The 23859-nt window shown below is 48.6% G+C and overlaps 1 protein-coding gene across 1 annotated transcript in view; it reads right to left on the bottom strand.

Moving 5' to 3' along the window:
* Positions 1–5938: 5938 nt before the first annotated feature.
* The window catches only part of XPNPEP2 (X-prolyl aminopeptidase 2), a 29831-nt gene continuing 11910 nt past the window's right edge, over positions 5939–23859 (bottom strand). Inside the window, exons 5-15 of the mRNA XM_056858977.1 lie at positions 23213–23317; positions 22023–22109; positions 20399–20545; positions 16401–16464; positions 16258–16318; positions 13363–13432; positions 12154–12258; positions 10903–10962; positions 7138–7214; positions 6450–6548; positions 5939–6133 (exon numbers count right to left, since the gene is read on the bottom strand). Of these exons, the coding sequence (XP_056714955.1) occupies positions 5939–6133; positions 6450–6548; positions 7138–7214; positions 10903–10962; positions 12154–12258; positions 13363–13432; positions 16258–16318; positions 16401–16464; positions 20399–20545; positions 22023–22109; positions 23213–23317 (1070 nt within the window). The remainder of the gene's footprint in view (positions 6134–6449; positions 6549–7137; positions 7215–10902; positions 10963–12153; positions 12259–13362; positions 13433–16257; positions 16319–16400; positions 16465–20398; positions 20546–22022; positions 22110–23212; positions 23318–23859) is intronic.

The following is a 23859-nucleotide window of genomic DNA, read 5'->3' as shown; positions in this document are numbered from 1 at the left end:
TAAGTTTTCTCTTCTCCTTGCTGATAGTAAACTCTGGGTGGGGCCAGAGGCAGGGAGTCCTTGGGTGTGAGCTGTATGGAAAGAGCTCTTGGCCCTTAGCCTAAGGCTGGGGTGTTGAACGCAATTATTACGATATGACATAAATGCCACTTGGTGGGGCAGGGCCATGCCTTGCCAGCCCAGATTGGGAGGGGGGGCTATCAGCTGGCTCGTGGGCCAGATAACAGCTCTCAAGGGGCCGGATCCGGCCCGCGGGCCTTATGTTTGACACCCTTAGCTTAAGAGCTCTTCGTCCAAGGCCTGTGTTAGGCAGCCTCGTTCAATAGGACCCGCCCAGGATCTCATTTATTTTGTTTAACTGTATTATTTGTCTGAATCGGTAAATTGTATTCAGTATGTTTCTGCGAGTTCCTTAGGGCTCCTTCACAGAGAAAAGCGGCATAAGAAATGCCATAAACAAATACACCGTAATTTTTAAGGCAATCTAATCAGTATTTCAACCTGATTTCCCCCCTTATCTAAAAAGCCCAGCATCAAACACCACTCATTATTGATAACGTTTTAACAAATTCAAACTCACATTAAAAAAAAAAAGTGAATTAGAACTGGCTTCCTTCCGCTGTGCAAAACTTTGGTGGGGTTACAAAGGAAGGGACTGTTCCAGCTAGGGTTGCCAGTTCCCTCTTCACCACCGGCAGGAGGTTTTTGGGGGGCGGAGCCTGAGGAGGGCGGGGTTTAGGGAGGGGAGGGACTTCAATGCCATCGAGTCCAATTGCCAAAGCGGCCATTTTCTCCAGGGGAACTGATCTCTATCGGCTGGAGATCAGTTGTAATAGCAGGAGATCGCCAGCTAGTGCCTGGAGGTTAGCAACCCTAGTTCCAACTAAACTCCTCCTGCCCCAGAAGCTAACTGGAGCCCACTGAATAAATCACTGCAGTGCATGGGGGGGGGGGGTTGAGAAGTTTCCTGGGCAAACCACGGGGTGTGGGGGGGAGCCACCTGTAATATTAATATGTGCTACAGGTACACAGACATCCTAAGTGGCTGTCCTTGAAGTGGGATGGTGAGTTAGAAACTGTTTGCAGGAAGATTGTTATGGACTTTTTGCCCACTTGTCAGCTCTTTAAGTAAGTATATCTAGGAAGCCACAATCCTCAATTTGCAAGACCTGAGCATGGCTGTCAAAGATAGGACATTTTGGAAGACGTTGATTCATAGGGTCGCCATGAGTTGGAAGCAACTTGACGGCACTTAACACACACACACACACACATCTAGTCTTGCTTCCTACACTTTCGGAATGCATCCTTTATCAATCTATTGCTTAACCAATAATAGTAACAACAAACTACATATAGGGATAGCAGACTGTGTTTGGTAAAACTATCCACTATCACAATCCTAAACTGAGCCGTACCCTTCTAGCACTTTTTAGGATTGTACTGTGACTAACTCAGAGAGCAACCCTCAGCAGGTCTACTCACAATCTGACTTGGGTCTATTCAGTGCTGCTTATTTCAGGGAAAAACTGTTTTTAAGATTGCACTGTAGGTTCTCATTAATAGTAATAGTCCTCCTCAAAGTTAGTTATAGATCTGGGATTCTTGCCTCATTACCAATGCTGATTTCTCCACGCCTACTATCCCTCTGCATATCACACCTAATCCAATCACACCTGCAAATGTCATTTACTTGCTTTTGACATTTACATTGCCATATTGTGTTTAATCACTCTTCCCTACTTAAGGATAGATGGACTCACATTCTATCTGTATCTGAAGAAGTGAGCTGTGCCTCACGAAAGCTCATACCCTGCCAGAAATTTTGTTAGTCTTTAAGGTGCTACTGTACTCTTGCTCTTTTCATCAAATGCTGTCCACTTAACTTGTTACTATTTAATACAATGAATTATTGGTGTATTTGGGACTGAAATTAATGGCTGAAGTACTAATTGCTGGCCATTTTCTTTGCTACATCTGTAAAGAAACGAATTCGAAGTCCCCTCCTGTTCCTTCTGGCTGGCCTACAGGAGGTTGGAAAACATCTGGGCAGACCCAAGTCACTCCTTGGTGATATTATCCCTTCCCCTTGATTCTCAGGGGTGCCAAAAACAAGCTGGTCACCCACTACCACAAATGTCTCTAAGAGTATCTCCCACCAGATTAGGGTTGCCAACCTCCAGGTACTAACTGGAGATCTCCTGCTATTACTACTGATCTCCAGCCGATAGAGATCAGTTCCCCTGGAGAAAATGGCCGTTTTGGCAATTGGACTCTGTGGCATTGAAGTCCCTCCCCAAACCCTGCCCTCCTCAGGCTCTGCCCCTAAAATCTCCAGGTATTTCCCAGCCCGGAGCTGGCAACCCTACACCAAATACAACCATACATCTAGAACAAAGCTTCTTATATTGTGGGTCTCGACCCGATATGGGGTCGTGTAACTGAACGAGGGGGTCATGAAACACATCCATCTCATTAGTATGCAAATTTGCTTTAATCTTTAATAAATGGTAAAATTATATGTATACCAAAGAATTGTTTTAAAATAATTTTCTTTATGATTTGTTATGAGTAAATGTTTGATTTGTATACCTATTTTATATACCTATATACCCGGGCTCGCGTAAAAATTTATCGGGTGAAAAAGGAAAAAGTTTAAGAAGCCCTGATCTAGAACACTGTTTAAAGACTCCTCCTATTTGCTGTGCCTGACCTGGGGTAGGGTTGCCAACCCTCCAGGTAGTAGCTGGATATCTCCCACTGTTACAATTGATCTCCAGCCTATGGAGATCAGTTGACCTGGAGAAAATGGCCTCATTGGCAATAGGACTCTATGGCATTGAAGTCCCTCCCCTCCCTGCTCAGGCTTTGCCCCAAAAATCTCCAGGTATTTCCCAGCCCGGGACTGGCAACCTATCTGGGGGCAATCTACCACAACTCCAGCTATCAAGCTCCAGGGAAGGTGAGCTGAATCGCTACCCCTGCTTGTTACCTGAACAGGCACAGAGTTTCCCCAGAGATCAGACTTAGAGCATTCAAAGTATCAGAAAGTTTAATAAACGAATAAAAATATTACACATGGTCTTTTCACACGTTTTAGGCTGAGCAAGGGAACAAAGAGAAGGTGAAAACATGCAGTACCCTTTTCCTACACTAGTTTCTTATCCTAATGATGTATAAATAGGATTGGCTAGCTGTTCTTGAAGTTGCAGCCATTTACAGTTCAACATTACCTGAGATCTCCTAGTGGACTTCCCTCTGTTGTCCCCCGCTGCAAGGACAAAATGGAATCCCTAGGTAAAAGCTGAGTCCTCCATGGCATGTGCACATCTGATAACAAGAGCATAAGAGATGGTTCCTGGGTTTTTATAATCTACCTTGGGGAGTCTGTTCCACCTGGGGGGTCATTTAGGTCTTCCTACCTCAAAAGTAGGGTTGCCAACCTCCAGCTACTAGCTGGAGATCTCCCACTATTACAACTGATCTCCAGCCTATAAGAGTTCAGTTCACCTGGAGAAAATGGCCGCCTTGGCAATTGGACTCTATGGCACTGAAGTCCTTCCCCAAACCCCGCCCTCCTCAGGTTCCACCCCAAAATCCTCCCGCTGGTGGCGAAGGAGGACATAAGAACATAAGAAAGGCCCTGCTGGATTCGACCAAGGCCCATCAAGTCCAGCAGTCTGTTCACACAGTGGCCAACCAGGGGCCTCTAGGAAGCCACAAACAAGACGACTGCAGCAGCACCATCCTGCCCGTGTTCCACCGCACCCAAAATAATAGGCATGCTCCTCTGATACTAGAGAGAACAGGTATGCTGCATGACTAGTATCCATTCTAACTAACAGCCATGAATACCCCTCTCCTCCATGAATATGTCCACTCCCCTCTTAAAGCCCTCCAAGTTGGCAGCCATCACCACATCCTGGGGCAGGGAGTTCCACAATTTAACTATGCGTTGTGTGAAAAAATACTTTTTTCTGTTTTGAATCCCTCGCCTGGCAACCCTACTCAAAAGGGTTCTCAGGAATCTCAGGACCTAGCAACCCTACTCAAAAGGAATTTTCTTTCAAGCCATTTGGCTCTTAGCAGACCCCATCCCTTTTGGGTGTGCCTTGGCCAGAATCCTTAGCCTAACCAAGAGCTTCAGTACTCTGTGCTTGGAGCTTGATGACTCCCTTTTTCAACCCACTCCTTTCTGCCAGTGACTATTCCGCAGCTTCCTCCCCTGTACTTGGACAGAGAGCTGTCACAATAACTGAAATATTGGGGCGAATACCTGGGTGGCGGTAGGGTTGCCAACCTCCAGGTAGCGGCTGGAGATCTGCTATTATAACTGATCTCCATTCAATAGAGATCGGTTCCCCTGGAGAAAATGGCCGCTTTGGCAATTGGACTGTATGGCATTGAAGTCCCACCCGTCTCCAAACTCCACCCTCCTCAGGCTCCGCCCCAAAAACCTCCCACCGGTGGCGAAGAGGGACCTGCCAAACCCTATTACTGAATCACAGGGCTGCTTTCAGACTGCTGGATCTTGCTGGTGGCGTTAAGCGTTCTGCCATATAGCAGGACAGCTGCTGAAAAATATGCAGTAAGATATAAGGAGGAGCAATGCGTTGGGGGGTCCCTTTTCCTGTAGAGCTGTTTTATGTTGCAATCAGGTATAGGGCTGTGGCTCAGAGGCATCTGCTTCGCACCCAGAAGGCCCCTGGACCAATGCCTGGCCTCTCCAGTTAAAAGGCTTGGGTAGCAGGTGATGTGAAAGACCTCTGCCTGAGACCCTGGAGAGCTGCTGCCAGTCCAAGTAGACAAGTCTGGCCTTGGTGGTTTTGAGGTAAGGCAGCTTCCTGTGTGGATTTATTCATGGGGTGGGGCCACGGCTCAGCGGCAGAGCATCTACTTTGCATGCAGAAGGTTCCAAGATCAATCCCCACCATCTCTTAATAAAAAGAACAGGTGAGAGGTGCTGTGGACGATCCCTTCCTGAGACCCTGGAGACCTTTGTATGCAGAAGGTCCTTGTTTCAATCCTCAGCCTCTCCAAATAAAAGGATCAGGTGACTGGTGATGTGAAAGAACCTACATGAGACCCTGGAGAGCTGCTGCCAGTCAAGAATAGACGAGACTGACTTTGATAGACTCACGACCTGACTGAACAGAAGGTAGCTTCATTTGTGTTCTTATATATCTTGCTCAAAGTGGAGGGAGCAGACACCCTCCAAATGGGGAGGGGCTGTGGCTCAGTGGCAGAGCATCTGCTTGGCATGCAGAAGATCCCAGGTTCAATCCCCAGCATCTCCAATTAAAGGGACTAGGCAAGAAGGTTATGTGAAAGACCTCTACCTGAGACCCTAGAGAGGCGCTGCCTGTCTTGAGTAGACAATACTGACTTTGATGAAAAAGGGGTCTGATTCATTATAAGACAGCTTCATGTGTTCATGTATTCAAATACTCAGGGAAGGAGGCAACCACAGGCATATTCACTCTCCTCTACTGCTCTGTCTCCGCTAGAAACTATTCAGAAGCAAAGATATGCCTTGGTAAATCCTGTCTTTGAGGGTGACTTAGTAAAATTTGATCCCAAAGAAATAGGGGTGCCAACCTCCAGGCTAGCTGGAGATCTCCTGCTATTACAACTGATCTCCAGCTGATAGAGATCAGTTCACCTGGAGAAAATGGCTGCTCGGACAATTGAACTCTATGGCACTGAAGTCCCTCCCCTCCCCAAACCCCGCCCTCCTCAGGCTCTGCCCCAAAAATCTCCAGGTATTTCCCAACCTGGAGCTGGCAACCGTACAAAAAAAAGGGATAGTGGCAGTGAGGTAGGCCGAGATGTTCAGAAGCCAAAGTCAGGCAGGGTCTGAGGCGGGTAAGCAATGATGGGCGAGGGGTCTAAGAGTAGGGGTGAGGGGCAACGAGGCAGTGTTGGGTGCCCCTCAGCCCTACATGCCAGTCAGAAGAGTAGAGGTCAGGGCACTCATGGCAAGGATGCCCAGGGAGGCTGCCATCAGAGTGGCACGGGAAAAGGGCTTTGTATTCTCCTGCAGCCAACTGTACTCTTCGTGCAGGCGGTCTCTCTCCAGTTCAGGCCCAACGAGCTTGCGGATTGTCTCGTAATAGCTGTTGAGGTACTTGATCTGGAGACACAGAGAGAGAAAGATAGAGAAGGTAGTAACTGCAAGCAATGCTGGATTCTCACCTTGCACCACTGTGCCCCTAGAGTCGACTCTACACTAGGGTTGCCAATCTCCAGGTACTAGCTGGAGAGCTCCTGCTATTACAACTGATCTCCAGCCGATCGAGATCAGTTCTCCTGGAGAAAATGGCCGCCTTGGCACTTGGACTCTATGGCATTGAAGTCCCTCCCCTCCCCAAACCCTGCTCTCCTCAGGCTCCACCTCAAAAATCTCCAGATATTTCCCAACCCGGAGCTGGCAACCCTACTCTGCACACCTGCTCCTGCGATAGAAGTTTCACATCGATGAGGCTCCGGTCGTAGGGCACCAACGAGATGACTTTGAATGTTAGGTAGGGTGTTTCACTCACTTGGTACTGCAACAGAGAGAAGGGAAAGGTCACACCTGCTGGAGGAATCCCTGTGCCAAATTGGAAGGCCAACTCTAGATTTGTGGAAGCCGTGGCTGACAGCGTGTAAACTTGCTCTGGGGAACTTACCCCTTCTTCCTCTAGCTGCTCCTCCACGCTGGCCCCTCCCCTCCGGCTTCACCCTTCTTGGGCTTAAGAGACTCGAGCTAAGGTTGCCAACCTCCAGTTGGAGATCTCATGGAACCATAACTGATCTCGAGATGACAGAGATCAGTTCGCCGGTGGCGAAGAGGGGCTTGGCAACCCTAGCAGGAGTATCACTCATGGGGGCATGCATTCACAACTCATGCCAAACAAAATGGGCCTTAGAAAGGGGAGTGGGGGAAAAACAGGAAGACTCCAAATCCCCTATGATCTGCCCAGTACTTTGCAGAATCTCTGCTGCTGTGACTGCAGCTCCAAGCCTGTGCCCACATGACCCAAGTGCTGTGCCAAGCCCACCATTGGCGGGCTGGTCACTGCTACAGAATCAATCACCAACAGAATCAATCACCAACAATCACCAACAGGCACAGAATCAATCACCAACAGGCACCTTTGACTCCGCTTCTACCACGAGCACAACATCCTCCAGACGGATCCCAAACTCACCATCTTGGTAATAACCAGGCTCTAGAAAGAGAAAAATTGGGGTAAGGGGTGAAGAGGAAAGAGTGCTTCTTTCCCCCTCCGGTGCCCGCAAGCCCACACTTCTCTGCATCCTGCAAACAGCCAGAGAACCTAAAAGAGATCTTGTAGTACCCGGACCACTATGCAGTATTAAAAAATAGCAAGAAGAAGAAGAGTTTTATACCCTGCTCTTTCGCTACCTTTAAGGAGTCTCAAAGCAGCTTACAACCGCCTCCCCTCCCCACAACAGTCACCTTGTGAGGTGGGGGGGCAGAGAGAGTTCAGAGAGAACTGTGACTAGCCCAAGGTCGCCCAGCTGGGGAATCAAACCTGGTTCTCCAGATTAGAGCCCGCCACTCTTAACCACTACACCATGCTGGCAAGACAGTCACCTGAAAAAAATTCCGATTCTTAGAAAGACTTTTCTGGGCAGAAATTTGGTGTGAGAGTCACCCCAGGGTGGACAGAGGGAAAAGGCTGCTTATTCCGAGTTTACAAAATGCTCACCCTTCGGAGGGGAAATTTGGAGAGAGGGACCATACCTTGCAGCACTTGCTGAGATCCCCCTTAGGGGCGGCTGAGTTACCCATTGCAGGAGAGGACAGATTTCGCCCTACCTACCGTGATTCTGACCTATATTCGGATTGTGGTCCCCACCATACGTTTTACATTACCTTTTTAAGGGATTCGTTTCAACTTCAATACTGTGAGCGAAACAAAGAGGGCTGCTCCGCTCCCGGTTAAACCTGTGGATAGTGTTCTACTCTGTGTTGAAAAGACTCTTCCCGTATTGAATTTGCACAGGTGAACTGTGGGACCACGTTTGTAGATTCATTTGTACATATTGTATTTATTTCCTGAGATTGTTTTTTTCAGTATCTTTTGTATTTTGTAATTGTATACTTTTTTGCATGCTCTAGCTAGTTAGGTATCTATCTTATTCTTGTCACTTTCATGTTAATACAATGTATTTGATTAATAATCAGTGTACTGTTGTTTTGATTGAGTATCTCTCAATACAGCACCGGGTGATTGTTATTTTGATTTGTAACCTCCAGGTGGTGGCTGGAGATCTCCTGCTATTACAACTGATCTCTAGGCGACAGAGACCAGTTCACCTGGAGAAAATAGCTGTTTTGGATGAGGACAGGGTTGCCAACCTCCAGGTACTGGCTGCAGATCTCCCACTATTACAACTGATCTCCAGCTGGTAGAGATCAGTTCCCCTAGAGAAAACGGCGGCTTTGGCAATTGGACTCTATGGCATTGAAGTTCCTCCCCTCCCCAAACCCTGCCCGCCTCAGGTGCCACCCCCAATATCTCCAGGTAATTCCCAACTCGCAACTGCCAACCCTAGAGGAAGTAAAGATGCATATGAAGAAAGGGGAGAGCTAAGCCTGCCCAATGGAAGCTCCAGTTTCTTGGGGAGAACGTGGTCTATGTCTCCACCAGCAGCTTGGCAGAACGTGGCTTCTTTGCATTGTGCTACAGTAGGGTGGCCAGGTCCCTCTTCACCACCGGCAGAAGGCTTTTGGGGATGGAGCCTGAGGAGGTCGGGGTTTGGAGAGGGGAGGGACTTCAATGCCATAGACTCCAATTGCCAAAGCGTCCCTTTTCTCCAGGTGAACTGATCTGTCGGCTGGAGATCAGTTGTAATAGCAGAAGATCTCCAGCTAGTACCTGGAGGTTGGCAACCCTACTACAGACCTCTGTGGACAGGACTGAGACAGGACTGAGAGCTCAACCCTATCTGCACAGTCCTTGCATTTGCAGTCCAGGTTCAACATCTTGGTCACAATGCAATGGCTGAATGTGGCAGAACGTGGAATTGGTTTTTCCCCCTTTACCAGATCTCCTCCCTACTCTCTCTCGTCATATCTCTTCTCAAGCAGCTGCAGCTACCTGTCACAGCCACCCCCAAACACGACAGCCGCACCCCTCCTCCCCAGGAAGGTTTAGTAGGTGATGACCCCCTGCAAACTACTCTGACCCCCCACTTCTCTGGCCGCCTCTTGTGGGTGCTGCGAGGGAAATTCATAGGCGATGCAACAACGACCGCACGTTTTGTTCTTGCTGCATGCTACGGGAGAGAGAGAAGCAGATCACTCTGCTTTCAGCAGAGGCTGTAGCACACCCTCCGGATCCGTCTCTCCTTTTTGCCACCTCTGATCAGCTGCATCAGCCTCTGTGTCCCTATTTCTGATCACCATCAATTTGCTTTCTGCCCTGCTGTTCTTCCTTCTCCCTCTCCGCCTGCCCTTCCAGCTGTCTCCTTCCAGTATGGTGTAGTGGTTAAGAGCAGACTCTAATCTGGAGAACTGGGTTGGTTTCCCCACTCCTCCACATGAAGCCTGCTGGGTGACCTTGGACCAGTCACAGTTCTCTACTGAACTCTCTCAGCCTCACCTACCTCACAAGGTGTCTGTTGTGGGGAAAGGAAGGGAAGGAGATTTTTAGCTGGTTTGATTCTCCTTAAAAAGGTAGTGAAAATCAGCATATAAAAACCAATTCCTCCTCCTCCTCTTCTCCTTCTTCTTCCAGCCTCAAGCAAAGCACTTGCTGAGTCCCCCCCAGTTTGCTTTGCCTTTATTTATTCATCAACTTATATCCAGCTTTTCTCCCCAAGCAGCTTACAAATCACCCCTCCCCTCTTCCATCTGCTTCATCCTCACAACAACACCCCTAAGAGGTAGGTTTGGCCAAGAAAGAGTGTGACTGGCCCATGATCACCCAGTACACTCCTCTGGCAAAGTGGGCATTTGACCCAGGCTCTGTCAGATCCTAATCGAGCACCCCAACCCAGAGGTCGTCAACGTTTTCTTTAATGAGAGCTACGACTAATTAAAAATATCCCAAGCGACTTCCCCCTTCCCTCTATGTTACTAAGTTTTGTTCTGTCCTAGAAACACAACATGGAAACAAAGCTAAGCAACACAGAGAAAATCCTATTAAACAACATTTTAAGAAAAGTACAGAGGGGATCTTTTTTGTGGTGGTCTTCTAGGTCGTCTAGGGGATGCCTGAGATACCCTGCAGCAGCCAGTAGCTACCTGCAGGACACGTCTGCTCTAACCACTACACCTTGCTGGCTTGTCTGTCCCCGACTCTCTGCTGTTCAACCCTATTTTGTCTGCCCCGACCTCTCCTTCCACCCTCCTCTTGTCTGTGTAGCACAGCTTGGAAGCCTTTTGGGGTAAAGGGTCTTTGTCGCTCCCCTGTCCTCTACAATCAGGGCTGGCTCAAGGATTTTTGGAAGTGACATAACATTTGCCCTACCCCCATGCTATGGCACACTACTGGGAAGCATATGCCCATCGTCTTCCTGGCATGGCAGCAAGGCAGAGGCAAGGAGGAAGACTGACAGACTAGTCCTGCCCCACCTCGCTCCACTCAACCGAGGGAGGGAGGGAAAGTGCAGGCTGCCCATGGCTATACCCGCTAGGCCAGGGGGTATCCCTTGGGACTGCTGATTGCAGGTGGGTGGGCTTGATAGGGTTGGTTGACACTCCACCTCTAGTGCCCCCAGCACCAGTTGTTTACAACCCCTAGAACACACGCTGATAAGGAAACAAACAGAAGAACTAGGAGCACGTTACAGGACAAAGAGACAATCTTGCTCTTTCCCCAGCCTCAATCCCAGAAACAGCAAACAGCCCCCTGTGTACAGTAGGGATGGTTAGGTGGCACCGACCTATGGAGGTGAACATGCCCTTTTCAAAGGGTATGTTTTTGGTTTGGAAGCCCACGGGCCCTAGAGGCAAGAGAGAGAATGGTTTTAACAAAATTACATTATTTTATCCTATTCTTCCTCCTCAAATTCAGTGAGATGTTGCCGCGGGAAAGCAGAGTTCACACCCCAGTTGATGGCATCTCAGGAACTAAGGATTGGGAGAGACCCCCTCCTCTGCTTGGAGCAATACTAAGCTAGACAGACCAATGGCCTGACTTGGCATACAATAGGTTAGGTCACCCAGTACGTGTGGGGATTTGAACCTAGATCTCTCTTGGCCAACCACTCCAGGATGCATGGGGATTTGAACCTGGATCTCACCACTCCACCACCCTGGCTTTCAAATTATTCCAGCAGCCTCTTACCAAGACATTTTGTCAACGAGCAGCTATACGACATGACTTCATTAGGAGTGGTATAGAGTGTCAGACTAGGAACTGAGTTCAAATCCTTACTCTACCATGAAGGCTCACTGGGTGACCTTGGGCCAGTCATCATCTCTCCTAACTCACAGGGGCGGTGGGGGATTACCAGGGGAGCAGGAGAGGAGAGCCATGGATGCCCCCCCCCCTGTGCTCTTTGGAGGAAGAACAGGATAAAAATGGTCGGCTGTTGAAGAAGAACTCAAAGCCCTTCAAGCAATCAAGGACAGATCCCCACACCTCCAGCCCAACCACCAGCTATGCCAGCGCAGTCAGAGAGGGGGTTTGAGAATGCACATTGTTGAGAAGTCCAGGGCAGAACTGATAGGTAACCAGTTTGTGGGCAAGCAGCCCACCAGAGGGGGTCATGCCCCTTCCCTCAAGCTGAGCGTACCCTACAATGTCACTGTGCAAGAATCGAGTACAGGACACAGAATTCAGCATCACAAGAATTTCAGCGTTCGAGGCAAAGTTTCTAGCCCTCAGGATCGTAAAGGTACGGCTCAGAGAGTGCATGCAAGGCCTTGTTAAATTTTTGACAGGCAGGTGGACTCAAGATTTAGTTCGAGCAGAATTCTCAGCTGCCAGAGGGGCTGGATGCCGCAGATTGCCCTCGGCGACCGCAAGCAGAGCCCGCATTTTGCAAAATGGGCAAACTCGCCCAGTTTATGCCACTTGCAGAATCCTGCGGGAGTCGGGTTGTCCAAGCACGGAACTTTTTGAAACGCTTGTTTTTCTTTCCACGAAGAGCCGAGAATACATAGCCCAGCCTGCTTTAGATAGCACTTACACTCATGGACGGACAGGAAGTTGCCGATGCCGTGGCCGGTGCCGTGGCCGTAGTTGAGTCCCACTTCCCATAAGGCCTGGCGAGCGAAAGCCTCCACCATCCTCCCTGGAGCACAAAAGCCAAATGTCAGGCCGAGGACCGGCAGCAGAGAACGGGGGGGGGGGGGGGGGTCTTCCGCACACATTCATACTTGTTTTTCGTACAACACCTAGAAAGGAACTAAGTACTTCACAGAAGATTTAAAAAAACAACACACACACATATACGCATATCTCCCCCCACCCAAGGCACACAAACTAAGGCCCAAACTACATGTTAAGCCAGAAGAACTCTCAGTTCTATTTAATTTTATACTAAATGCAAGTTTGGAGGGTTGCTAATTTGATCAGGTAGACGGTATGGAGGTAGGGTTGCCAGGTCCCTCTTCGCCACCGGCGGGAGATTTTTGGGGCGGAGCCTGAGGAGGGCGGGGTTTGGGGAGGGGAGGGACTTCAATGCCATAGAGTCCAATTGCCAAAGCGGCCATTTTTCTCCAGGTGAACTGATCTCTATCAGCTGGAGATCAGTTGAATTAGCAGGAGATCTCCAGCTACTACCTGGCAGTTGGCAACCCTATGTGGAGGGGAGGGTATTTAATTGTTTCCCCCCACGCTGTTTCCCCAAACTTAATCATAAGCACGTATCTTGGTTGCTATCATCTCCAAAGGGTTAAAATAGAGTCACTTTCCCTGAAGAAGAAGAGTTGGTTTTTATATGCCAACTTTCTCTCCCACTTAAGGAAGAATCAAACTGGCTTACAATCCTCTTCCCTTCCCCTCCCCACAACAGACACCCTGTGAGGTATGTGTGGCTGAGAGAGCTGTGACTAGCCCAGGGTCCCCCAGCTGGCTTCATGTGTAGGAGTGGGGAAACAAATCCAGTTTACCAGATTAGCCTCCGCCGCTCGTGTGGAGGAGTGGGGAATCAAACCCGGCTCTCCAGAGCAGAGTCCACAGCTCCAAACCACCGCTCTTAACCACTACACCATGCTGGCTGGGTACTACAGGTTACAGGTTCCCCTCTCCAGATGGAGGATTTTGGAGCAAACCCTTTTCCAAAGGGTGCCCATTACCTCTTAAACTAATTTGGGGAGGGAGGATTCTGGATGCTAGAACTACTGGTTCTCTTTGTTCTGTCGGGCACAAGAAACCAGTTTGCTTGGAGACTCACCTGAAGTTCTAGCTGGAAAGGTGAGTCTGGAAAGGTCAATGTTTCCCATCAGCACCCGTGTGTATGCTTCCTAAGAAGAAAAAGAGATTCATCTTCTTTTCATCCCACCCTTCCTCCAAGGGGCTCAAGGTGGCATACATGGCTCTCGCCCTCTCCCGTTTTATCTGCACAACAACCCTGCGAAGAAGGTCAGACTGACAGCAACGGGCCCAAAGTCAGCCAGTGAGCTTCATGGCCAAGTGAGAATTTTGGACCAGCTTCTCTGTCCAAGCATGAAACTTTAAGCCTGGGGTGTCAAACATAAGGCCTGTGGGCCGGATCCAGGCCCTAGAGAACTCTTACGCAGCCAGCGAGCCAGCTGAGGCAGCCACCCCACTTTCAGTCTGGGCTAGTGAGGCATGACCTGGCCCGACCAAGTGACCTTTATGTCATATCCAGCCCTCGTAACAATTGAGTTCAACACCCCTGCTGTAAGCACTACACCAAATCGGAGATGAAATGACCTACACGCACAGAGCAGGAAAGGATTTGACAAATATACGGAAAAGAATGCTCCCTTACAAAGCTGCTCTAACTTCAAGTCTGACCACCAGATCTTCTACCCCAGGATCTGTTAGCAGCCTGCATTGTGGCGGCTCCCTAGCAATTCAAGGGAGGGATCTTCCCCAGGCAAGGGATCCTGAGATCCTTTTATCTGATGGCTGGCTGGCTTTGAAGTTGGAGCCTTCTACATGGAAGGCTACTTCTTGTCCACTGAGCGTTGGGAAACAGCCATGATAAAAAAAGAAAAAGCTCTAGAAATGAGCCAGAGTCCAGTAGCAGCTTAAAGACTAACAACATTTCTGGCAGGGAATGAGCTTTTGTGAGCCACAGCTCACTTCTTCAGATACAACCATCTGCTCCAGAAATATATATGATTTTTTAAAAAAGCACAGCGGGTGGAGGGGCAGTGGCAGAAAAATGAATCATTGTCCCCTGACCAAACACTGGTGACAAGACACAGGCAACAGCCAACCTGCTAGGCTTGCAAGTTTCCCCAGGAGCATCTGGCTGGTGGTTGTTGATGATATAAAGTCCTGCACTCGATGGACCTTTGCTCTGATCCAGAAAAGCAATTTTCTCCCCTGGTGTGATAGAGAGAACTTTTTCTCTCCCCTCTCCCATTGTACTAAAACTCAGGGTCATGCCCAGAAATTGATTATCAGTAGATTCAAGATCAAGGCAGCAGGGAAAGAGGAAGACCCAACATGAGCTGGATTGACTCAGTCGAGGAAGCCACGGCCCTCCGTTTGCAAGACAGTTAACAGCCTGAGCAAGGCTGTTTACGATAGGACGTTTGGGAGGACACTAAGTCATAGGGCCTCCATGAGTCAGAGGCGACTTGTCAGCACTTAACACATGCAGAGATTCAAGATAGACAAAAGACACTACTTCTGCACACAGAGTACAACCCATGACTTAATTCACTGCTGCAAGATGGAGCGATAACCGCTATCTTTGATGGGAGACAAAATTCATAGAGGATGAATCCATTACCGGCTAAACGGAACCTCTGGGCTCAAAAGCAGTGTCCTGTTCCCCCTCACTGGTTGCTGGAGAATGACAACAAGTTATATCCTTCTTGCCCTGATTGTGGGCATTCTGGAGGTATCACAGCGGGAATCAGGATGTTGGATTAAGTAGACCTCTGGTAGGGTCTAGCAGGACATTGTGGGAAGGATGCCATTAACAATACAAGGCCAAAGTATTGTGAAGTCTCTGGCACACAGCTGTTTCCTCCTATCTAGGTGGGTTAACAAGTGCACCTAAGCCCCAGGTAAGTGTCAGGCATTAAAACACTGCCCCCCACTAAAGCAGGCAGTTACCAGCCCCTCGCATACCTACCTGCAAAATGCAGACTACCATGTCTGCCACAAGCAAAGAAGAAGAAGAGTTGGTTTTTATATGCTGACTTTCTCCACCACTTAAGGAAGAATCAACCTGGCTTACAATCACCTTTCCTTCCCCTCCCCACAACAAACACCCTGTGAGGTAGTGGGGATGAGAGAGCTGCAACCAGCCCAAGGTCACCCAGCTGGCTTCATGTGGAGGAGTGGGGAAACAAATCCAGTTCCCCAGATTAGTGTCTGCTGCTCATGTGGAGGAGTGGGGAATCAAACCTGGTTCTCCAGATCAGAGACCACCGCTCTTAACCACTACACCACTACACTAGCTGATCTGCTAGACATGAACTAGCTCTGGATGACTCATGCAAGCAAGTCAAGCCACACACATGCGCACTGTGGACCGAGATTTAAATTCCTTGCTTGTACATGCTTGTACAATATGGGGGTGGGGTGGGGGTTCAAACTAGATCTCCCAAGACTCCTCCTGAGAGTTAACTCATTCAGAGCTTCCTGTGTTTTCCCCAAAACACACCTATGTCTCCTCACTCTTACAAAGAAATCACAGTAAGTGTCATTATTACAGGTTCCGTTTCATTGCCTGGTTTGGAAAGGCAGCCACAGAGCAGGAAGCTGCCTCCAGTTCAGTGTGCTCAGCAAACAGCCATAACAAGTTCTGCACTGGGCAAGGCAAAAAAAACCTTTGGCGCCTAATGAAGGGGGCCTGCTAAACCTTGCACCAAGGATGAATGAACAAGCAGGGTTATGGTGGCTCACTGGCAGAGGATCACAGAGACAGATTTCACAAGAGATGGGAGAGAGAGATCCTCACTAGGTTGCCCCTCAGTTGGATCCCCCCAAAGTAGGAACAGACAGCATAGTGGCAGTCGGGAGGGTCGAGGGGGACGACGACGACGATGGGTACATACAAGCAGGGAAGCACGAAAGCTGGGGCCACGGTTCTCCCGGCGTACTCAGATGTGCAATACAGGTGAGCGGGAAGAAGCCTTACCTTCTGAAAAGGAGTGGGCTCCCCCCAGTGGACAGTCCGTGTTATGTCCGTTGTTCCGTCCCTGCCGCAGAAAGAGAATCCCGACTGAAGAGCGATTTGCTGGGCGTTGCTAGGCGGACAGAATCCCCTTCCCTAAGCACCACGTCTTGCCAAGCGTATCCAGAGGATCACCTGACAGAGTCACCGGGGGTCCCAGAATTTTACGTTCTAAAAGCAGAAGGAGTACAGAACAAACCCTTCAGCTCCTCACAGAACTCTTCCTCCGGCAGGAGGGGCAGTGTAAAAATTAAAGGGGTGGGGGGGTGGGGAGATAAGTATAAGGGCATGATGGAAAAAGTCTCAAAGCCTGCAATTTGTAACCGTTTTCAAACGGAATGCAGGATTTGTCGCAGGCTTAGTAAAGGCTTTGGTCTGTAGAACAGATTTGAAGTCGCACCAAGTGCTACTGAGGTTGCTTCCCCATTAGGAGGCTTTTGCACTGGTCAGCTGTTCCTTTTCCACAATCAACTGCAAGTGGAATGGAAACAGTGGAGTCTTTCAGACAGAGGTTTTCCTGTGGTTTGGGAGCCGACCTGTGGCATTTTTTCTCTGAGCTTCCTCCTAACTCGGTTGTCCGTTTGTTGTCTTTCCAGGGTTTCCTCGTCCTTTCTCTGTGCTGTCTCAAACCAGCGTGGTGTAGTCGTTAAGAGCAGTGGTTTGGAGCGGTGGACTCTGATCTGGAGAACCGGGTTTGATTCCCCACTCCTGCACATGAGCAGCAGAGGCTAATCTGGTGGACTGGATTTGTTTCCCCACTCCTCCACATGAAGCCAGCTGGGTGGCCTTGGGCTAGTCACACTCTCTCAGCCTCACCTACCTCACAGGGTGTCTGTTGTAGGGAAGGGAAGGTGATTGTAAGCCGCTTTGATTCTTCCTTAAGTGGTGGAGAAAGTTGGCCTATAAAAACCAATTATTCTTCTCTGATCAGATTTTGAGAAAGCACAAAAGAACGACAAAGAAACCATGGAGAGACAATAAACGGATGTCATGAGGAAGCGTGGGGAAAAAACGCAGGCAGCCTGGCACCCAAACTGCAGGGGAAAATCAGTGCGAAAGCCTCAGCAGTGCCAAGTGCCCATTTAATATAGCATTATATATTCCCTATAAAAATCTGCCAAAAGAACAAATATGTGAGTTCTAGATCAAATCAAGCCTGAACTGTCCCTAGAAGCTAAAACTAGCAGCCTTAATACCCCTCTCCTCCATGAACATGTCCACTTCCCTCTTAGAGCCTTCCAAGTTGGCAGCCATCACCACATCCTGGTGATCTCCAGATTAGAGTCCGCCACTCTTAACCACTACGCCACACTGGCTCTGAAGAGAGGATAGCAAGATTCTCCTGCTGCAGATCCTGTACTTTCCCCATACTACTGTTCCCAACAGACTGCTGACCCCCAGGAACAAAAATTCAGGCGGTTCAGTGGGCCACAGCAGGAAGGGAAAGTGCGACAGTCCTGTTCTATAAAGTCCGTGGATGGTTGGATACACACCGCTACCTTCAAAGCCCCAAACGGTCTGAGGCTGCAGGATCTCTAGCATCATCTTACCCCATATAGACCTGCCAGGGCACTGAGGTCATCATCAGAAGTCCCCCTCTATGTGCCCCTCCTGTCTGAAAGGTGGTGGGTGGCTAGGGTTGCCAACCTCCAGGTACTAGCTGGAGAGCTCCTGCTATTACAACTGATCTTCAGCTGATAGAGATCAGTTCACCTGGAGAAAATGGCCACTTTGGACTCTGTGGCATTGAAGTCCCTCCCCAAACCCCACCCTCCTCAGGCTCTGCCCCAAAAATCTCCAGGTACTTCTCAACCTGGAGCTGGCACCCTACCCATAATACTAGAACTCAAGGACACCCAGTGAAGCTGATGGGCAGTAGGTTCATGATGGACAAATGAAAATAATTCTTTACACAATGTGTGTCTGGCCCAAGATCACCCAGTGAACTTCCATAGGAAGCTGATAGAGATCGGTTCACCTGGACTCTATGGCATTGAAGTACCTCCCCAAACCCCTCCCTCCTCAGGCTCTGTCCCAAAAACTTCCTGCTGGTGGCAAAGAGGCACCTGGTAACCCTAACCCTGGACTTCCTTGGTGGCCTCCCATCGAAGTACTATTGAGTTTCTGACCCTGCCTAGCTGCTGAGATTTGATGAGATCAGGCTATCCTAGGCTTTACCGGTCAAGGTGCTTCTAATATGCACATAAATAAATAAATACATTGTCAGTAATGGTGTAAGGAAAATTTTTAAAGCATTTGCATTCATGATGAGAAGCATGTTGGAGGGAAAGCAATCAGCATTCACAAAGGTATTAGAACTGCTTTGAAAATGACAAAATCCCTATTCAGAAGGATTTATGTTTCTTCAAAGATCCTAAGTAGCATGCAGCCTGCAGGTAAATTATACATGCAATGATCAAATTATTTTGCTGCATGCACTGGATAGCTGCAGATAATTGCTTTTTCTGTACTCACGAATACTCAGCAAAACAATAATCTTTGCTATTATTCCTTGTGATCATCTAAATATCAACATAGATGACTTCTAACCAGAAATCGTTTATGTGTAGGAATTCTTTCATTCTGGAAGCAGACCTTAGAGATGATTGCCACAATCCGGGTATTAAGAGACAGATGAAATAAAAACACACATTACTTAATTTATCTAAAAGTTTCCGATCTCTTTCCACAGAGGCTGGCCTTCAAGGCAGGTAATAATTTATTATAAACAATACAAAAACCCACATTACAACTAGCTGAAAACAGTCCAGGTATTAAGAAAGTTGAAATAAACCACACATTATTTATCTAAAAGTTTCCGATCTCTTTCCACTGAGAATGGCCTTCAAGGCAGGCAATAATTTATTTTAAACAGTATAAATAGCCACATTAAAACTAGCAGAAAACAATACAATCTAATCTCCAAAACGTACCAGACAACCATGGTAAACGGCAGTTAGAATAATAAAACAGTTCACGCTATTTGCTGCCAAAGGCTCAAGAGGAGAGTTTTAAGCTGGCATCGCAAACATAACAATGTCTGTGCCCAGGAGGCATGCCTGGGGAGGCAGTTTCACAATCAGGGTGCCAACACAAAAAAGACCCTGTCTGAAGGAGTGCTACCAGGAGCAGGGCCTCACAGCAACAGTTCAGTGGTTAGGTAGGTTTCACAGGGCCATGGATTATGACAGAGTAGCATAAGAAAATGTCAGGTCCCAGCTCACAATATTAACATAATGGAGGTGGGGAGAAGAAGAAAAGTTTGGTTTTTATATGCCAATTATCTCTGCCTTTTAAGGAGAATCAAACCTGGCTTACAATTTCCTTCCCTTCCTCTCCCCACAACAGACACCTTGTGAGGTAGCTGAGGCTGAGAGAGTTTGAAGAGCTGTGACTATTCTAAAGTCACCCAGCTGGCTTCATGCATAGGAGTGGGGAAACCAGCCCAGTTCATCCGATTAGAGTCTGCCACTCATGTGTAGGAGTGGGGAATCAAACCCTGGTTCTCCAGATTAGAATCCACTGCTCTTAACCACTACACCACACAGGGAGAAAGGCAACAGAATGCAAGACAGGAAAAGAGAGGCCAGGGTACACAAGGGATGGGGGCAAGAAATGTATGCAACAGAGTCGACCTTAGGCCAAGGCAAAATGAAAAGGAGAAGGCTGGCTAAGTCCGGGCTAAGTCTGGATGCCTCATCCTGGTTCCCCTGCATTTCTCTAGTCTTACCTTGAAAACCAGCAGTCTGCGTGGTATAGTGGTTAAGGTGTCAGACTAGGATCTGGGAAACCCAGGTTCGAATCCCCACTCTACAATGGAAACTTGCTGGGTGACCTTGGGCCAGTCATATACTCTCATCCTCAACCCTGGCAAGTATTTGGATGGGAGCTCTCCAAGGAATACCAGGGTCGTGACACAAAGGCAGGCAATGGCAAACCACCTCTGAATGTCTCTCGCCTTGAAAACCCTACGGGGTTGCCATAAGTCAGCTGCGACTTGATTGCAAAAAAACAAAAAACTAAAACTAATCCTGAAAGCAGGCCAATGCTGCCAAAGATAATGCAGGGCAGGCAGACAAATGGCATTCAAGAAATAAGGACGTACCGGTGAAATTGTCTGGGAGTTGGTAGATCTCACTGACCGGGGGAGGAGGCCTCTGTGCACCCCACACCAGGTCTACTAGGTTGTCTTCGATGGGGGTGGGGATCCAATTCGAATCCTCGAGGGCTTCATTGTAGCTCTGCCAGTCATCTGTTGAAAGAGATTATTAAACAGGCAAATCCAGAAAGTCACATCCCAGCTTCACCATGATCCCCTGGACAAGAGATTATCCTCATGGGTGTAACAACTGTCCGGCTAGGACTGGGAAAACCACAGTTCAAAACCCCCATAAAATTCACCAAGGAACTTTGAGCCAGTCGGTCTCTGTCTGTCTGTCTGTCTGTCTCTCTATTTCTTTCAGTCTAGCCTCCCTCCAAGGTTTGTGGTAAGGATAAAACGGAGGGAGAACCTGTAACGACGCCCTGAGCTCTTTGATGGAAAGGTGGGAGACAAACCATCATAGATAAGATCGAAAAATGGGACCAAATAAGCCAACATGATCTTCCAAGGCAAAGGCAGGTAACAGAAGACCTTGAGAGACCATCAAGGAGAGCCTCGCTTCTCACTTTGCTTCTCATTGTGCTGTTGAAAGTGGATCTCTGCTGCTCTGCTGTGGACCTTTCCCAACCAGCGGCAGGCCTACATTTTTGGGACCCTAAAGCTTGAACTGTTATGGGGCCCCCTTCACAACCAGCAACAACAGGGCAACATCCAACAAGTTCCAAAGGGCCTTGCTGCCCTTGCAAGGACCTCGAGGCCCAAATGGCGGAGAACGCGGGGGGGAGGTGGAGTCCTTGAAAATGGGCCATACATTGAGCCCCTTCCCACCAGCAACGAGGTCTTGGTAACCACTGTTATCTTCTTCAGTGGGGTTGTCCTATGGCAGATGTATTGGTTCATTCTCCAATAGAGAGGCAGAAGGTCATCAGAGGGGGCTCGTTAGGATAAGGAGGTGAAGATCTGATTTTTGGTGTTAAAATGCACAAGCGAGACGAATCAGCCTGAATTGAGAATTCAGATGTCTTTTTAGGGTTCCGATTGGCTCTAGAGCTATAGAACTATGAAGCCATGCACCAAGGAAGGATTCGAGGATCCAACTGCCAAAATGTAGGCTATGAATAGATTCTTGCGAGCTCAGCAAGCCCATTCAGCTGGGGGTTTGGGTGCTGCAAGCACCCAAGAAGATTTTGAAATTTGACCAATTACAGGGACATTTTGAGGCCATATGAAATGGGTATTAGAGCATATTCTAAGGTCAATATTGCTTCATGCTATCACTAAAATAGCCTTATTTTAATAGCTTTAAAAAACTCCATCGATTTTGTTGAAAAATCCACTCATTTAAAAAAAAGAGTCACTTCAGGGCCCCTTCAGGATGAGGGGCCCTGAAGCTTAAACTTCATTAGTTTCATAGTAGATCCGCCACTGATTAGCACACCTGCAAACAGAACCCAAGCCTGACATTAAAGAGTTGACGAATGGCCATCGGTCTCTGGAGTCTCACTAAATGCTGGCGATCTGAGATCTGCATAGAACATACATGTATCATCAAAAGCTTATGCTTCATTAGTTTCATAGCAGATCCGCCACTGTTCCCGACCCACCCCATTCAAGAGGCATTTCTTACCAATGGAAACGAGGTAGGGATCCAATCCAACCTTCCCCCCAGCAGGAACTTCCTTATGTGTCCACTCTCCGATCGATGCAATCCAGACTGCAAGAGAAAGGAGACTTCAGCGAGGGGCACAGCAGCCTTCCTCAGCAGGCAGCCTGCTGCCCTGGAGGGTTTGAGGGCTGAGCAACTCAAGACACAGCAGCTCACTCTGATTCCACTGAATGCAACAGCTGGTTGTTGAGGTGATATGTGGTTGCCAGCTCCGGGCTGAGAAATACCTGGAGATTTTGGAGGTGGAGCCTGAGGAGGGCGGGGTTCTCTGGTTATTAGAACTGATCTCCAGCCAAAAGAGAGCAGTTCACTTGGAGAAAATGGTTGCTTCGGCAATTGGACTGTATGGCACAGAAGTCCCTCCCCACCCCAAACTCTGCCCTCCTCAGGCTCCGTCCCAAAAACCTCCCACCGGTGGTGAAGAGGGACCTGGCAAGCCTACTATCAGTACATAGTGGCCCCCTTGCCAATCACAAAAGCAGCACAATGGTGCCGCCCACAGACATGAAGAGGTTTACTATATACTTTCCAGGTATCCAGGAAAGAATGGCTTTGTAAATGAACCAAAAGGGGGGGAAGGTCCAGGCTTGGTGAGGATAAAATATGCTCCAAGAGCACAAATGCACTGAGAGCAGCAGAACGTCAGTTAACGGAGGGAAAAGGGGAGAAGAAATCAGCCCGCTTGAGAACTTACAGAATCCTTTGGGGGTGTCCAAATTGTTGTGTCCCCCCCCCATTATTTCTCAGGGGCCCTCAGATTGTCCTTGTTGCTCTTTTAGGGTTGGTCTGAGAATAAAGCAGCAGTAGGGTGGAAAGCACAATTGCTCAGCTGTTCCTGCCGCTAGGGCCCCAGGATGCAGAAGACAGGGCTTTTGTAACTTTCACAGCCGGACAGAAGAGAGAATTTGGGAAGATCTCATTCTCTCACTCCTGCCGCCCCACAATATGGCAAGCTGCACATCTGCCCCAAAGCCCTGCTTCTACACACCTGCTCAAGGTACAGGTGCCCCTACTGCAGATGGTCACCTATTTCCCAGCAAGACCCCCAAACACGCAGTAATAGACCTGCTTTCCCTTTATATGGGCTTGCCAGCTGGCACAACCCCAGAAGGATGAGCGCAAAGGCACGGCGGTCTAAGGTGGGGACTGACCTGATTTCTGCAGCTCCCAGTTGCAGTCCATCTGGCGTTCAGCCTGGGTCCAGTAGCGACTGTCAGTGAAGAGGGCTGCCTTCTGCAGAGTGACCACTCCAATCCCTACAGCAGGAGGGCAGAAAGGTTCAGCAGGTCTTAATTTCTAAGAGGAGAGGAATCTATGCATAACTGGTAACTAACTCCTTCAGTGTGGAAGCCCCCATCTCAGCTATGGATTTGCTGGCTGTATTTACCTACTAGTGAGGGAACAGCACTCTGCACATGCTTACAGGATCATGCTAACTCATTACCACTTGAAGTCAGGATCCAGGGCTAGGGTTGCCAATTGCCAGGTGGTGGCTGGAGATCTCCTGCTATTATAACTGATCTCCAGGCAACAGAGATCAGTTCACCTAGAGAAAATGGCCACTTTGGAAGGTAGACTCTATGGCATTATACCCCATTGAAGTTCCTCCCCTCCCCAAACCCTGACCTCCTCGGGCTCCACCCCCAAAATCTCCAGGTATTTCCCAACCCGGAGCTGGCAACCCTAATCCAGGGCTTGATCTAGTTAGGCCCTGTTTCTAATTAAATCCGGTTTCCAAAGAAGTTGAACAATATTTTCACAACTGATAAATGCTCCTTTAAAAAAAAATGTGCATTGT

The sequence above is a fragment of the Euleptes europaea genome, chromosome 13, assembly GCF_029931775.1.
Source record: "Euleptes europaea isolate rEulEur1 chromosome 13, rEulEur1.hap1, whole genome shotgun sequence".
Classification (NCBI taxonomy): domain Eukaryota; kingdom Metazoa; phylum Chordata; class Lepidosauria; order Squamata; family Sphaerodactylidae; genus Euleptes; species Euleptes europaea.
This window is presented reverse-complemented; position numbering and strand designations above follow the sequence as displayed.